Consider the following 14,749-nt stretch of genomic DNA (forward strand, 5'->3'; position numbering starts at 1 on the left):
TTAGGACCAACTGTAGAGGCTGATCTGAGTCACGGGCACTAATACATAACATTCAGATCTTAAATTAATCAATAACATCGTTTCAAAATAGAGTACTACTGAGAAACATTCGCTTTCGGTGCTTTCTCTCGACGTTTTCCAGGCTATTTGCGGTGTGTGGGAGCCGGTGTGATGCAACATGGACAGAGGAGGACACTGGCACACCAAAAATGCAGAGTTGTGTTTGAGGCATGAAACCTTATCGTCGTGAGAACATTCAGCCATGCCTGGTGAGTGCACCATCCAGGCTCAGCTTGTGATTGAGCACCTCCAGTGTCAACCAGCCTAAAACCAACAGAGTCAGGAGACAATGGAGCCTTTGTGACAGGTGTCAGCCAGGCAGGCTCGATGTTTGGCCTCGAGCACCTCGGTGTAGAGTGAAAAGGCTGAGCTGATCTCTCACCAGCTGCCTGTTGGTGTCACTGAGAGATATACAATACAGCGAGCCATTTCGGGAGGAATAATATCAAAATCTTTGATTCTTTCATTAAAATAAAATGTTTTCTCTTTATCCCTCGCAATAAGCGCCGTGACACAACCCACAGCCAAGTCATGAAAGCCGTGCTGAGCTGTTCTTCCCTCGGGAAAATCATCTGCTAAAATGTGCACAGTTTGTTTGGATTTCTTACATTTCTGTCCACTCATGAAACCAAGGCCTCTGCATTGCTGAAAAATGACAAGACTAAACGTAGCTCGGGAGGAATCTGGAGGACAAGTCCATGTGGAGGGAAAACAGGATGCAAAAGTAAATGTTGCATTTTTGCCTGATATTGACTGCCAGCCTGCTGACAGCAGCAGAAGCTGTGTGGGAGATGAGCTCTATCTGTAACGGATAGTGTTGAGAGTTGACCTCTGAGTCCTCATTTGAACCCCCCACTACACACACACACACACACACACACACACACACACACACACACACACACACACACACACACACACACACACACACATACACACACACACACAGAACCATCATTTCCATTCCTCACATCAGATAGAAACTACCAAGAATTGAGAACAGCTGAGATAGATGGTAGATTTATGGGGGGGGCAGAGAAAAATATGGCTCTTATTGGTCCATATTACGTGACTAACAGGCTCACATAATGGGTGACTTCCAGATTTGTGTTATTACTGTAAAAACATATTTGAAATGACACTAATGATCCTGAAGTCCATGAAAAGTCTTCCACTAATCCCTCTCGACTTGAAGAAAACTTGAATTTGGGCTTCAGTATCTAATTCCACTGCTTTTAGCATGTCTGGGTCACCTTAAAAAGATTTGCAAGTGATGTCTACTCACAGTTTGTTTCCTTTGAGGGCAGCATGGTGCAGCAGGTTGAAGCCTCGGTGGTTCTGCTGGGTGAAGTCGATGTTGGGCACCAAGACCAGGATCTCTATGATATTGCGGAAATCTTTAGAAATGGCGTCATGGAGCGGTGTGTCCCCGTATGAATCCTGATTAGGGAAGACAAGCGACACAGTGAGTGTGGCTGTTGCACATGTTGGAATTAAACTAGTTTTGCAGGTTTTTGAGTCATTTCTTTGGGCATGTTGTGACATGACACGTACACTCTGAGCCCCTGTGAGAGGAAATACCTCTCACCACCAGGTAGCTGTAGCCTGTGAATATAACAATGTTGATATGATAAGGGAGCATTTGTGATATCACTCCCATACATATATCCACATCTAATTATGAATGTGATAAAATGTTGTGAACTGCACTCGAAAAAGGAGGTGGAGGTGAAAAAATAAGGAGAAACGGCACATAATAAATGAAATCATGGATACTATAGCACAAGGGGATTTACCTCTCTATCCTGTTTTCCTTCCTGTGCACTGTTTTGCTAAGCTGAAAAGCCAGTGAGAGGGATTTCTTACAATGACGGGGTCCGCCACAGACTCTATGTGTTCAACCAGCTACTGTCATAAAAAGGGCTGACTAGCACCAATGGAGCGGGTCACAGCGCAAACAGAGTTTCTATTATCCATAAATTACTTACGACAGCTATAATATCAATGCAATAATGCAAAGGTGTCGACCTGTAACCATGACATGATCTTGTTTGCTTGAAATCCTGAAATCTAGACCATGCACACTAATTATGTGTCTATATTACCCATGTGATGGATACTGCATTTCATTCTGATTGCATGTGACACACACAAAAACAAACCCTGGGCTGCTGCTTCATGCTTTAGTCGAGCAGCCTACTTCTACTCAGGCAGAAAGAAATATAAAAATATGCAGTCAATGAATCCCAGGCCTGATTGCAGACATGTTAGACAGTCTGGAAAATACCCTGAAACACACACTAAATTGCATTAATGATGCTGAGGGCTGGAGTGAAGCAGTCAAATACCATAAATGTTTCAATTTGTGTTTATAGCTGCTTGAAAGGGCAATGTGTGAGTTACTGATGACATGACCGACACCGCAAGAGAAGCTCAGCTTCAGAAATATTCTGTTGGCTACAAAACTTTCATGCGTGGTGGTTAGTAGATGATGACTTTCATGTTTTATGATGAACCTTTTCTTTAAAGTAATCAAATAATAAGAAAGGTGTGAAAACATAGGGAAAAACACACTAAATCTTCAATGGGGTTAATTAAAGGCCAGTCTGTAGTATTAGACACTCTAGGTCCTCTCACCTGGAGATTGACATCAGCCGAATGTTCGGTTAGCACTCGCACCACGTCGGTGAAGCCCTTGTTGACGGCAATGTGGAGCGCCGTGCACATCGAGTTGTTCAGGAGGTTGATGTTTGCCCCCTTGCTCAACAGCAGCCGTGCAATCTCTGCCTGATTCCTACAGAGAAAGACACCATAAGCAGAAAAGAAGACAAATACAAAGATTATTCCTCACTGTCATATGGTTCTATTGAGTGATTCAACCTGTCTGAGCAGTGCTTTTCATTAAGTTAATTCAAACCAGTGTATAAAAACACAAAGGCTTATTCTAAAAGCCTACTGGGAGCTTCACAAAGCACAAGGTTTGCATGTTAAGTTACTCATTAGTTAGTTATCATTTTTTTATTAAAGCCTGCTACCTCGTCTGCACGGTGTGCCACTGCTACAGGCCAGCATCAATTCCTGAAGAGATTTTGTCAAACTTCCCGATCATGTGTTAACATCCGGAGAGGATGAGATGTGCCTGGCTTATTGGACGTCACTTCTTTGAGTGGATTATCACATTACAAGGAAGGAGAACGGCAGGAACTCTACTGTACATCTGTCAGTCACTTCTCTACTTCTCTAGAGCCACAAAGAGCTGAGATGCATCCTGTTCAAAAGTCAAGTATCGGCTGTGTGTGTGTGTGTGTGTGTGTGTGTGCTCACCCGAAGGCAGTGTAGTGCAATGCAGTATCACCATCTTCATCCTTGACCTCGATGGAGCCGTTGGCCTGCAGCAGGGCCTTCACCACCTCCATGTGGCCTTGGTGAGCAGCGACCTGCAGCGCAGTTTTGCCCTGGTTCTTGATATCCACCTGCCAGGAACACAAACGCAGTCGCAGATTCATTAGAGGCGGCGATGGTGCAGACACAAACAGAGCTGAAGACAGACTGGCTGGGAATAATCTGAGCATGAACAACAGATACGTTCGTCACACACTCGATACATAATCCCAATTAGTAGTGGTCATCATCCTCTATGTACAAATGTGGTCAGACACATGGCTAAATTAGAATGGCAGCCAGTAGAGAGCATACCTCCGCCAAGGCCCAACGCTCCCCTTTATTTCGATTATTTCCCATAACTGCTTAACCATAATTTAAGATCACCAGATCTGTAACAATATCTAGGAGGAAAATATAATAATAATAAACAAACAAACAATAATAAACAGACTAAAAAAGACTAAAACATCTGTAAAGATTGTGCCGGTCAAAAGATTAAGAACGGAACTGCTTCCCTTCAGCAAATGAAAGCTTGTTTTTTTCAGTGCTTCACTTTTAATATTAAGATGCCAAGTTCAGAATACACAGTACAGAATTATTTCCTGGGTACGTATGCATATAAATAATTACATATAGTATAGTTTCTATGTTTGCGTGGCATGAAAGAAATACAAACTTTACACTCACAACAATGTGTTGTGTAATGACAAAAAAATAGCCTTGCTATTTTGGACTTTGTCAGTGTACAGTTTGGATTACATATGATTACAGATGTGAGGGTTAATCTTTGTTCTTCTTATCTTGTTGGAACAATGATCATTGCAGCCAATATTTTGGTTTTGGATCTCTCAATATCTTCCTGTTGAAATGAAATCGGGCAACAGACGGAAAAGGCCAGGCACGAGAAAAGCAAAAAATTACAGGCTGCTTCTTCTGTTCTTCCCTAAGCCAGACCTGCTTGCCTCTCATATACTCCTCAATGACAGTATAGTACCCAAACAGCTGACAGTGTGTGTGTTGGTGGACAGCATCTAAAAACATACACACACACCTTTTTTGCACGATCCCTTTCCCATTAAGAGTCAGATTCAAAAGCACTGCTTGGTTGCAGGCCTCTGCCAAAAACTGAAAACAGAGTCCAAAACTGATTCCATCCAAGACCGACCAAAATCAGTTTTACGCCTCATAAAAACCTCTTTCTGCTATGAATTGCATCATTTCATTTATTCAAATAGTTTGTGTATTATCTTATTAGCAAAAACATATATTATAGCAGCGAATATGAAAGTCGATTTTACATCTGTTTCCACAGCAATATGTGTCATGTTTGATGTCATTTGATAGCATAACAATGACAGTTCTGGGTAATGTACTCTCACTTTCATACATAGTAAGACATAAAATAGAACCCGATTTAACTAGGATTTGCTTTACAAAATCTCTTAAACAATGAAATATATTATTTTTTCCCAAAACATCTCCGCTCTCTTCATCATACCTCGCCCTGCTTTAATTTAAAAATTACCCCTGTCTAAGTTGGTCTTGATCAAGCAAGCCAAAGAAATTATGAGAGGCAATTTCATAATTTATTACCAGGCACACATTTTACTGTCAATGCCATTTCCACATTTTTCTCTGTACATCATCTGTGTAAATACCGTCAATTAAACGCTATATATGTATTAAAGGAGTTGTTGCCTCTTATGTGTATGTAACTCTAATATGGAAGAGTGGAAATGAAAAAAAAAACGCTCTGCCCTGTTTTATGGCTGAATGCAGCATGAGTTAAAAGTTGAGGGATATTGGAGTGGTGTGTTGTGAGAAAATTTGGACAGTGAATCAGTCAGACTGGTGTATAAAACGTCTCTTGCCTTATCTGGCTCACTGAAACTCTCTGGCCCTTAAATTCCCCACCCCCAGTCTTGGTGTCCTGGTGGGAAGAGCTCTTGGAACGAGCGGTGGACTGCAGCAAAGAGAAGGAGTGCTGCACTAACCTTGTCAGGATACTTCTGCACCAGCTCCCGCACTTTGTTGGCACTGCCGTGCGCTGCCTCGATGACCAGCCGGCTGGGATTGTCCTGCTCTGTGGACTGGGACAGCAGCTTCTCCAGCACTGAGATGACTGTACCTGAACAGATACATAGGTAGAGGGGGGAGGGGGACAAAAACAGAAACAAAAAGGATTGATTTAGTTTAATTGGTTTGATGTAAAAAACAAAAAAAAGGATTTGAAATCGTGTCTGGTAACACAAACACATTGGTTAATGGGTTTGTCAGGATGAGCTTAGGAATGAGTCAAAATGTCCTTCCATGCAGTAAAATTTGGCCACACACACACACACACACACACACTGTCCCATCCTCAGAGGTGAACAGATGCACAGAATAGATTTAGTCATGATTACGATGAGAACGTCTGACATGATGACAAATGTTGGCTTCGCCGCCATATCGTGACATGCTATAGAGAAGAACATTTCAAAAAATAACACCAGGTACACACACTGCTGAAAAAAAAAGACACCAACAGGGAATGGCTGTGATCATGAAAGCCAACAGTTGCAGTTGTCTGTATGTGAAAGCATGCATAGCACAGACAGAGCAGGAGTAAGGGCAGGGAGGAGGATGAACGAGTGCTTGACGGAGGCAAAGCTGGAGCTGCAGCATTAGAGGTGAAGCCCCCACGTCCCGGCAGAGGCCTTACTTCCAGATTCGTTGGGATTCTCAGCTGTCATGAGGTTGGCATCCACCTCCACAGGCTGGGCTGAGAGGCACGCTGGGTTAAATGTCCACGTCTGGCCACCAAACGCCACCCGTAGGTCACCGTCTGCATACACTTTCAACACCTTTCCGACCTGGCCAAGCACCTAGGTAAAAAAAACCCAAACTTTTAGGTAACAAAAAAATAAGGTGGAAGGTTGACATTGACACAAAAAGAATAAAGTGTGGAAAAACTGATTGACCAGGAACTATTCATGGTATTTACAAGGCCAACTGCTGTGCCTCTCTAATTTAAGCAAATAATGAGGCTGCATTTGAGAAAACGGCTCTAAACTTGATTAGTTCCTGATGTACGCCCAATATTCAGGAAGTAGGTCACTTAATTCAGAGGGGTGTCTGCCAAATAAAGGGTTTACTTTAGCAAGTGACACAGTTAACATCACGCACACAGACAGGGAGTAACCTGAAGGTACCAGAATGCAGAGGTGAGACAAAGTTGTCTCGCAACATAAATAATGTGAAGAATCATCGGCATGAAAACCAACAAAGAACTTAATCAACAAAGTCATCATGACTTCAGTCTAAAGATTCACGTTTAGATTATCAGTTTCTCAAATCTAAGTCCTGTGATTCAAGAAGACTCCTCTGCCACGGCATGAATATGAAGTATCAGAGTATGTATTATCAGGCTGAATGAGCATACGGGAGCCATGCTGTCAGTCCACTCTCCATGGCCTGCCTGCAGTCTCTTCACACTCTCCATGTCCTCCAATACTCTTACTAGTTCGCCAACTCCAAAAGTGTTCACCTAGTGGAAAGAAAAGACAGAAAACCTGTTAACAAACATGTCGCACTATTAAAATCAGCTGAAAACATACTCATAATCCAACTGATTCTCTGATCTCGGTAACTCAGCACCTTGGTGAGGGCCCCAGGATGGAAAGTCCAGCGGATGTTGTTGCTGTACTGGACTCTGACATCTCCTCGGTCAGTGATTCTATGAACAGTCCCGATCCGGCAAATGTACTGCGAACACAAATAGGCTGTTTCACCCTGGGTCTCCCTCTGCATGGCTGTGACCTTAATGTTCCCTTTAGCAGCTGTGATTTGAGAGTTGGATGCTCTGTTTCCTTTCACTCTGTTGCACGCCAATGACCATCTGAGCCACTCACATAAATATTGTTTATGCTATGTTCAGGAGACACATGTGCAACATAAAGAGTGCAAAGTATAAAGAGTTCATTGTAACTAGGGCAGTTCACTTTGTACTTTTACTTTACAGAGGAACTCAGCGGGGAGTTATGTAAAGCTATCTGCTGTCGTGTTTGTGTGAGCTGTCAGTCTTTCCGTAATACCTCAGCCATTTTGGGGTTCCAACCTCCGTGACCCTCCTGCATCTGTCGCAGGATGTCCACCTCCAAGAGACATTTAACCTTGTCGCCCTGCTGGAAGGAGTGGCCGTCAGCACTCTCCTGGCGCTGCAGCTCTGCGTGCTCTCCTGGATTGAAGGGTGTTAGCATCAACAAATTAGCGGGAAAAATGTACATCACTGATATGTTAAAAATACCAAATGTACCACCAGAGAAATAAATAACTTAGATTCCTGTTTCAATGCATACATGCTTTTGAAACAGTCTTTCTTACCTAACTTTGGTAGATGGTCTTTGTAATAGAAGCCTCCCTGCCCGTCAGACACGTATTTGAGGTCTACCTTGCCCTTGTGTCCCATTCGGTAGACATTGGTGGTGCCATTAGACCAGGTGACACTGGCCACGCTGCGGCCGGACTCTGTGTCCCAGCCACGAATGTCCACTACCTTCCCAACCTTACCCTCCCCGCCTACACACATGCAAGAAAACAATAATGGATCAGTGTGTGGGAGAAAGGGGGAGAGACAAAGGCAATGAAAGATCATTAAAGAGAGAGAAGACGTTAGTTTAAGGAAGTCGATTCGGGTCAGTTTGATCAGGGGAAAAATGGGTGAACAGAGTAAACATGCAATCATCCATGGTTAAAAAATTTGACAAGCACAACGTGAACACATGAAACAAATGAGATGACAGAGACAGAGGTGTGTGAGAAACATTTTCTCTGCCGGGTCACAAGTGTCCAAGTCATTCACTTCTGTTTTCTGGCACCAGCTCAGTCTTAATGAATCAAACACCTGACAAAACAAAATTCCCCTTCTTGATTTAAATACGAAAAAAACCCCCATCAAATTAAAAAAGACGAGGAACCACCATTAAATAAAACATTTCCGCTGCCAGATTATTAGGCCGCATGTTTTATGATAAGATGATTTCAGACCTCTACATCAGGCTTTATGATGTCGAGCCATTAAAGTCATCGGGCTGCCTCACTGCCGAACCACACCAACTAAACCAGTGACCCGTAAGACTACATGGTGGGCTGGGGGTTTCTGAGCATGCTCAGAGCATCCCATATGCACTTACACCATTTAAGGTTGATGAGTGACTTAACCAAACCCCAAGGCGTTGATTTCAAAGACACCAAAAGGACATTTTGACTCATTCGCTCTACCCCAGAAAAGGGAGCATTGCTATTCTCAGAGACAACCATGACCCCAGACCAGGAAACATAGAGATATATCAGCATTCCTGCTTTCCCTAAAGGGAACAATCAAGGGCTTTCATTTGGTCTGCTGATGTGAAAGATGTGCATTCTATTACTATTCAAGCTATTTTCAACCATCATGTGAAAGTGAGCACATTTCTCAAAACAGCAAGAGAGCGGATTCGTCCTTTGCCACATAAAATAAAACTGAGAACATTCATGGAAGCCACCAAAACACAATTCGCAACACAATCATCTACTTTCTCTAAACTACGTTTTGGGTGAAGTTGCTTCTCACTCTGTGCCACCACACAGGGCTGGAACTAGAAAAACAAAGGAACATGAATGTTACTGAACAGGGACGCTGCAGAGACACACACATACAGGCACATCTGTGGAACAGACTCAGATGAGTCACTGGCGATATAAGTGCATGCAGACACATACTAAGACGACATTTTGTGGGTTAATGAGACGTGAGGTTAGAATGTTATTATGGGTTGTGGATGGTGAAACACTTTGAAGAGGTACAGCTTCATGGCTCAAGAAGGTAGGGGGCCTGCTGAGTTGGCAGGGGCAAGTTAGTGTTCAGGAACAGACCCCCCCTCCCCATAGACACACACACACACACACACACACACACACACACACACACACACACACACACACACCACCACCACTCACCGTCTTGGTTACCCCAGTCCCAGTCAGGTCCACGAACCACTTTAACCCCCTGGAAGATTCCTTTGAGGATGATCCGCGGGAGGTTCTGCCTCGGTGCCAAGCTCACTCTGTGACAAGAGCATGAAGACACAGCTGAGCAAACGGCTCGACACACCATCTGAGACACTGTGGCTGTGAAATCCTTCATAGAAAACGTGTGCATTAAAACCCCAACAAAATGCCAGAAATGCACGAAAAATACATGCAAATGTATTTGTCATGTTTGTGGATGTCCTTTGTCATTCATGCTGATGTGAATCTTTACAAGCGTTATAATATACAAATCATGGTAAAACATCCTTGATAACCAATGGACAATAGGCTGCCCAACCCACACAAATTAAAAATCAAATCCAACAAAATGCTGCCTGTCACGCAAGCTTCCAATAACAGATGGACAAATGGTCCATTAACAGATGGAGAGAACAAACAGATTCATCGTGTGCAACTAAAAGCTGTCATACATAAAATAAATACGATGAGGCTCAATATGCCTGAGACTACAGTCTAACATATTCATGTAGCAAAGAAATAGTCTACTGTGTTACTCTACTGACAACTGACTGAAAGGTACCTCGTAGTACATGTGTATCACAACAAGCTCAAGATATTTTCTGCCCTATAAAAACCTGACAAACCATAACCTTATCTTATTTTTGTCTTATTTAATTTACTCGTACATGGTGATACATCAAGACCCCTCAGGTCACTTGGTACGGGTTTACTCAGTGTCTCAAGGATCAAAACCAAGCAAGCAGAAGCACTTGCCTGAATACCTGAGGTCGACTAAAAATCCCTTGCTTTAAATCAGGGCTTAAAAGATTTCTGCTCACCGCGACTTTTCAGTAAATAGATCTATGATTTCAGCTTCATCTGTAACTATTCGTTGCATCTTTTATTCTTTCTTTCTTTCTCTCAATGAAATTCTATGCCCCTGTAAAGCACCTTGCTTTGCCTTGTCCGAATAGTGCGATATAAATAAACTTCCCCTGCCTCTTATCAGCAGCCAGCTATCTGCTTCATGTCATCTGGTGTATGTACGGCCTCGTGCGAATGCTGTTAGAACATGGCAGCCTCTAAAAAGCGTACCAGGTACAATTTAATGATAACCATCCTTGATGACTTCTACTCTCATCCTCTGTTTTCTGCTCCATCAACTCACATCTCCTTAGTGAGCTGTCTGTTCTGGAGTAATTCTTCCACAAGCAGGATACAACTAACTGTACGACAATCTCTTCTTTCTGATACAATTCCAGGATTGTCACCAGTTTAACTTAAAGAACACACACAGAAACCTACACCAGCATCTCTGTCAACACTCTTCAACCTAACACAGTGACCAACAACGGCAATTACAAATTCTCAGGCACTTAGGCGAGACAATCCTTACCTTATGGTAAAGATTTGATCAGATCTTGGCGCAAAGGAACTGCCTATTCCCATACTTTCTTGACGAGATCAAACCCCAGCTTCCATTCAAACCAAAGAGCTTTCTGGATTGACTCAAAGTCATTAAAAGTCCAGTGTGATCAAAAGTATTAGAGCCCTGTGAGAGTAGTCATCCTTAGAGAGTCTTAGAGAGGCTTTGCTGCTCTCATGTGTCTCTTGCACTGAGCTTTTCGCTTAAAGTTAGCCTTGGCTAAGGTTATCCACCATTATTTGCCAGATTTTTCAGGTTCCTGGGATCTGCAGCAGGAAACAGCCAACTTGGAGCCAACTAACAGTAAATCTCAGCAAGGGATTGAGCTTGGGTCTGCTTTGAGAACTGTGTGACAACAGATCTTTGAGCCTAATCCCTGGATGACAGAGCCATCAGAGAGCAGGCCACCTTAGGGCAACGCATACAGCACGTAAATGCTTGCATGTGTTTGTGTCTGTGTTGAAATATACCATAATGGATGCAAGAAAAACATGCAGTACATAAAAAGTAGTAGTGCATGTTTCATACAGTACAAACCCACTGTTCTGCATCGCTTCCATGCATTAAACTGCTTATATTGCTTTGTTTTAAAACCTTTTTTTGGCAGGCTATGGTACAGTTGTGATACCACTAATTGAAAACATTGCCGGGTATAGTGGAGTACAGACTTCCCGAACTCCTAGTATTAGGGTCCATCGAGAGAATGTAGCAGGCAGGGTCGATTTTCCTGATGACACAAAGCACATTTAAGACTTTAAGGAGTGTCTGAATCGCTACAAAGTGAACTACACAGCTGATGACAGGAGAGTCAGTTCACTAAGAGAAAAGACTGTTCTTAAAACCAGTATGATTCAGTAATGGCGAGGTATGCAAACTGACAGATGTCTCTATTCCATGATAGAGAGGCATGACCTCAGGGTTGTTGACGTGTTGTTCCTTAATGCAGCTACTCTGAGAAAGGCAACAGCTCTTTCAAGGGATCAAGATTTCTAATCCCACTTGGCCAAATGTCATCCTGCTCCCAGACAGGATGAGGACAGGAGACCTACACCTACAGACGCGGTGGCTGGGTCAAAGTCAGCCAAGGGTTAGCTCTACTGTCGGAAATTAAGGAGGTGGAATTCACAGAATTACCATTTGTTTTCAGGAATCAAAAGCACCAACAAATTCACAAGCTGATAACAATTTACATTAAAAAAAATACTAGCTGTCAGGAACACGTTGAGGCTATGAAACTCTGAAATGATGCCAGCTGTGGGTGGCATGATGGCACCAAGCTCTCACCACAAAGTAAGACGGTCCTGGTTTACAAGGTCAGCCTTGCTTGCATGTACGGTTCTTACTGTAATGTGCATGTGGTACTTTAACTACTGTGAAAAACACAAAATCCAGACTAAAGCACACTATGCCTAATAAGATACATCTTCTCCAACATACATCAGTACATTGCTTTGGTCCATATTTCACCGACCACAGCAACACAATCATGTGAAGAGTACAGCAGTTTCCAGTGAGAATGGAAATTAAGAAGAAATGCAAAAAACCTGCGCACATACATGTCAAGAAATGAGCTGAGTAGTTTCAGTTACTAAACTAGGTGGAAATTTTAGGCTAAGCAACAAGAGAAAACTCTGGAAAACTCTGCCGGCCAGCAGTGGGGTTTGTTTTGGATGTGCCTCTGACGTGACTACAGGGTAGAGAATTGAGGAGGTCAGGTGGGGCAGTGTAGCTTGATGTGCAAAGAAAGGATTAAGCATGGAGTTGACCCAGGGACTGCATGTGTGTTGTTTATGTGTTGAAGAGCCGATTAACCAGCTGTATACCACCCTTCTCCTCATAAGCATACCGTCCACGCATATGCTGCCCTGAGCACTGTCGGCACGCACGCACGTCTCAATGCCTTATTCAACATACTTAACCAAATGCAGGACATCATTTCATAAACCATTATGTCATTAAACACTGGATTTTTTTGTGTTTTTTTGGCAACAATTATACCGTAGAATTCCATAAAACTAATATGACAGAATTATTAATTATCATTCTAAAATGAATATACTATAAATGTTTTGCATTATTATATTATTGTATTATTATATTATCATTATATTTCTTTTTTATTTAAATATTCCAATATGTTTTAAAAACATTTAATATGGTTGAATGGTATAGTCTTACAGAATGTGGACTGGTAAGACTATATTGCAACAATAACTGACTCAAACTCACAACCTAAAGATTCATAGTGACAAAAAATGCCATAATGGGTGTTGAGGGAACACACAACAGTCAAATAATGCAACACTGGTATGCAACTTACAAGCCACTTGTATGAGTGCACCTTGTATACTCCAAATCTGATAGCTTCTATCTAATACATGTCTTCCAGGAAGTCGGAAATGTAAAGATGCTAATCTGCACATCTGACAATGTTAGCATGCTAATCCAGTTAAATCTGATGTAATTACAATGGAACACTCGTGTACAGTACATCCGGCTCAGGTCTCACACCATGTTTATGATGGTACAGCTCGAGTGTCAGCACGCTGCAGCAGTTTATAGTGTTGACACCTTCCCATTGTCCCCTCAGGCCACTCATAAAGTTTCTGCCTGAAGAGTGTCTGTAAACTACAAATAGATCTACCCTGCTTGAGATGCCATTAAGCCCTCACACATGTTTGGTCCACATGAAAGGAGCCCTGCTTAACTATGCTGAGCCCAGACCCAAGTCTCTCTACATAAGTCACTGCTGGCACAACAAGCATCGCCACTCACAATTGAACCAAGCTAAAACTGCCTTTTCCAGGCAAATATCAAGTGTGTCCCATGACTGCCAGATAATAAATTAGTCTTTTGAAATGCTGTCAGTGAAATATGGGTCAGTGTTGTCTGGAAATAAAGAAGTACTGTGTGTTTGGCAGCGCATAGTTCAGAGTGCTCCTCTATTTCATTCATCTGATGAGAGAAGAAGCGACTTTCATGTGATGTTCTCCCTGATGTACACTCTGTACCACTGCTGAGAAACAATTGCAATCCATTTTCACTGAGATTATGTAAAGGCGGCTTTGGTAAGTGGATTAAGAGAGCAGGCAAAGACTGAATGTTGTCAACTCAACAGAAAATATAATGTTTCTATGAGTAGCAGCAAACTGTGAAATAGATTGATCAGAATCTCTTTTTTGATTTACATGTACAGTATATTACCTGCAGACACTCTCTCGTTTCTTTATCACGACCACGCGAGCTCAACACTCACTATGAAGTGACAGCTAACGCAAATAGAGTAGATTAATTATAACATTTTGATGTAAAAAAAAAAAATAATAAAAATTGATCCAATGTGCAAACAAACAGATCCAAGGTTAGTAATTAAAAAAAACAGTTTGTTTGAAAACTTAAAGCTAAAAAAAAGATAAAGAATAATTACAAAACTTATTTAATATCTGTAGTTAAGAGTAGTTTGTAGTGAATTTCATCCACAGTCTACAGCTTCAAGAAAGGCTGAACCTGTCGGTTAAATTTCAACCTAAGTTAACACCGCAGTGTAAAATTCCAAAAACAAATCTGTTCTCTGATATTTAATACTTGCACAAAATATGTTTTCCAACAGCTGGAACTTGATGATTGGATTGGAGAACACAGTGGAGCAAAGTTCATCTAAATGAGTTCATAACACTGCCGTCATTAACCAAATATGGACCTTGGACACTTGTACACAATAGTACCCAATAATGATCACGTAACCAACTTCCAGGCTACTGTATAAATACTCTATACCTAAGTTGGACTGGTGATGAAGATTTCATTCACACAGCCTTCAGCAGAGTCTCAAGTGTTTCATGCCACTTATGAACATTAATATACCAT

General features: G+C 42.1%; 1 protein-coding gene across 5 annotated transcripts in view; it reads right to left on the minus strand.

The window, feature by feature from the left end:
* mib2 (mindbomb E3 ubiquitin protein ligase 2) overlaps positions 1-14,749 on the minus strand; it is a 44,445-nt gene that overhangs the window by 11,458 nt on the left and 18,238 nt on the right. For all 5 annotated transcript variants that reach the window (XM_037104436.1, XM_037104433.1, XM_037104432.1 and 2 more), the window contains 10 exons: positions 9,424-9,530; positions 7,810-8,004; positions 7,521-7,663; positions 7,084-7,191; positions 6,869-6,973; positions 6,149-6,311; positions 5,439-5,572; positions 3,385-3,533; positions 2,698-2,854; positions 1,346-1,500 (listed from right to left, as the gene is read on the minus strand). In XM_037104436.1, the coding sequence (XP_036960331.1) occupies positions 1,346-1,500; positions 2,698-2,854; positions 3,385-3,533; positions 5,439-5,572; positions 6,149-6,311; positions 6,869-6,973; positions 7,084-7,191; positions 7,521-7,663; positions 7,810-8,004; positions 9,424-9,530 (1,416 nt within the window). The remainder of the gene's footprint in view (positions 1-1,345; positions 1,501-2,697; positions 2,855-3,384; positions 3,534-5,438; positions 5,573-6,148; positions 6,312-6,868; positions 6,974-7,083; positions 7,192-7,520; positions 7,664-7,809; positions 8,005-9,423; positions 9,531-14,749) is intronic.

The sequence above is a fragment of the Acanthopagrus latus genome, chromosome 7 (genome assembly GCF_904848185.1).
Source record: "Acanthopagrus latus isolate v.2019 chromosome 7, fAcaLat1.1, whole genome shotgun sequence".
NCBI lineage: Eukaryota > Metazoa > Chordata > Actinopteri > Spariformes > Sparidae > Acanthopagrus > Acanthopagrus latus.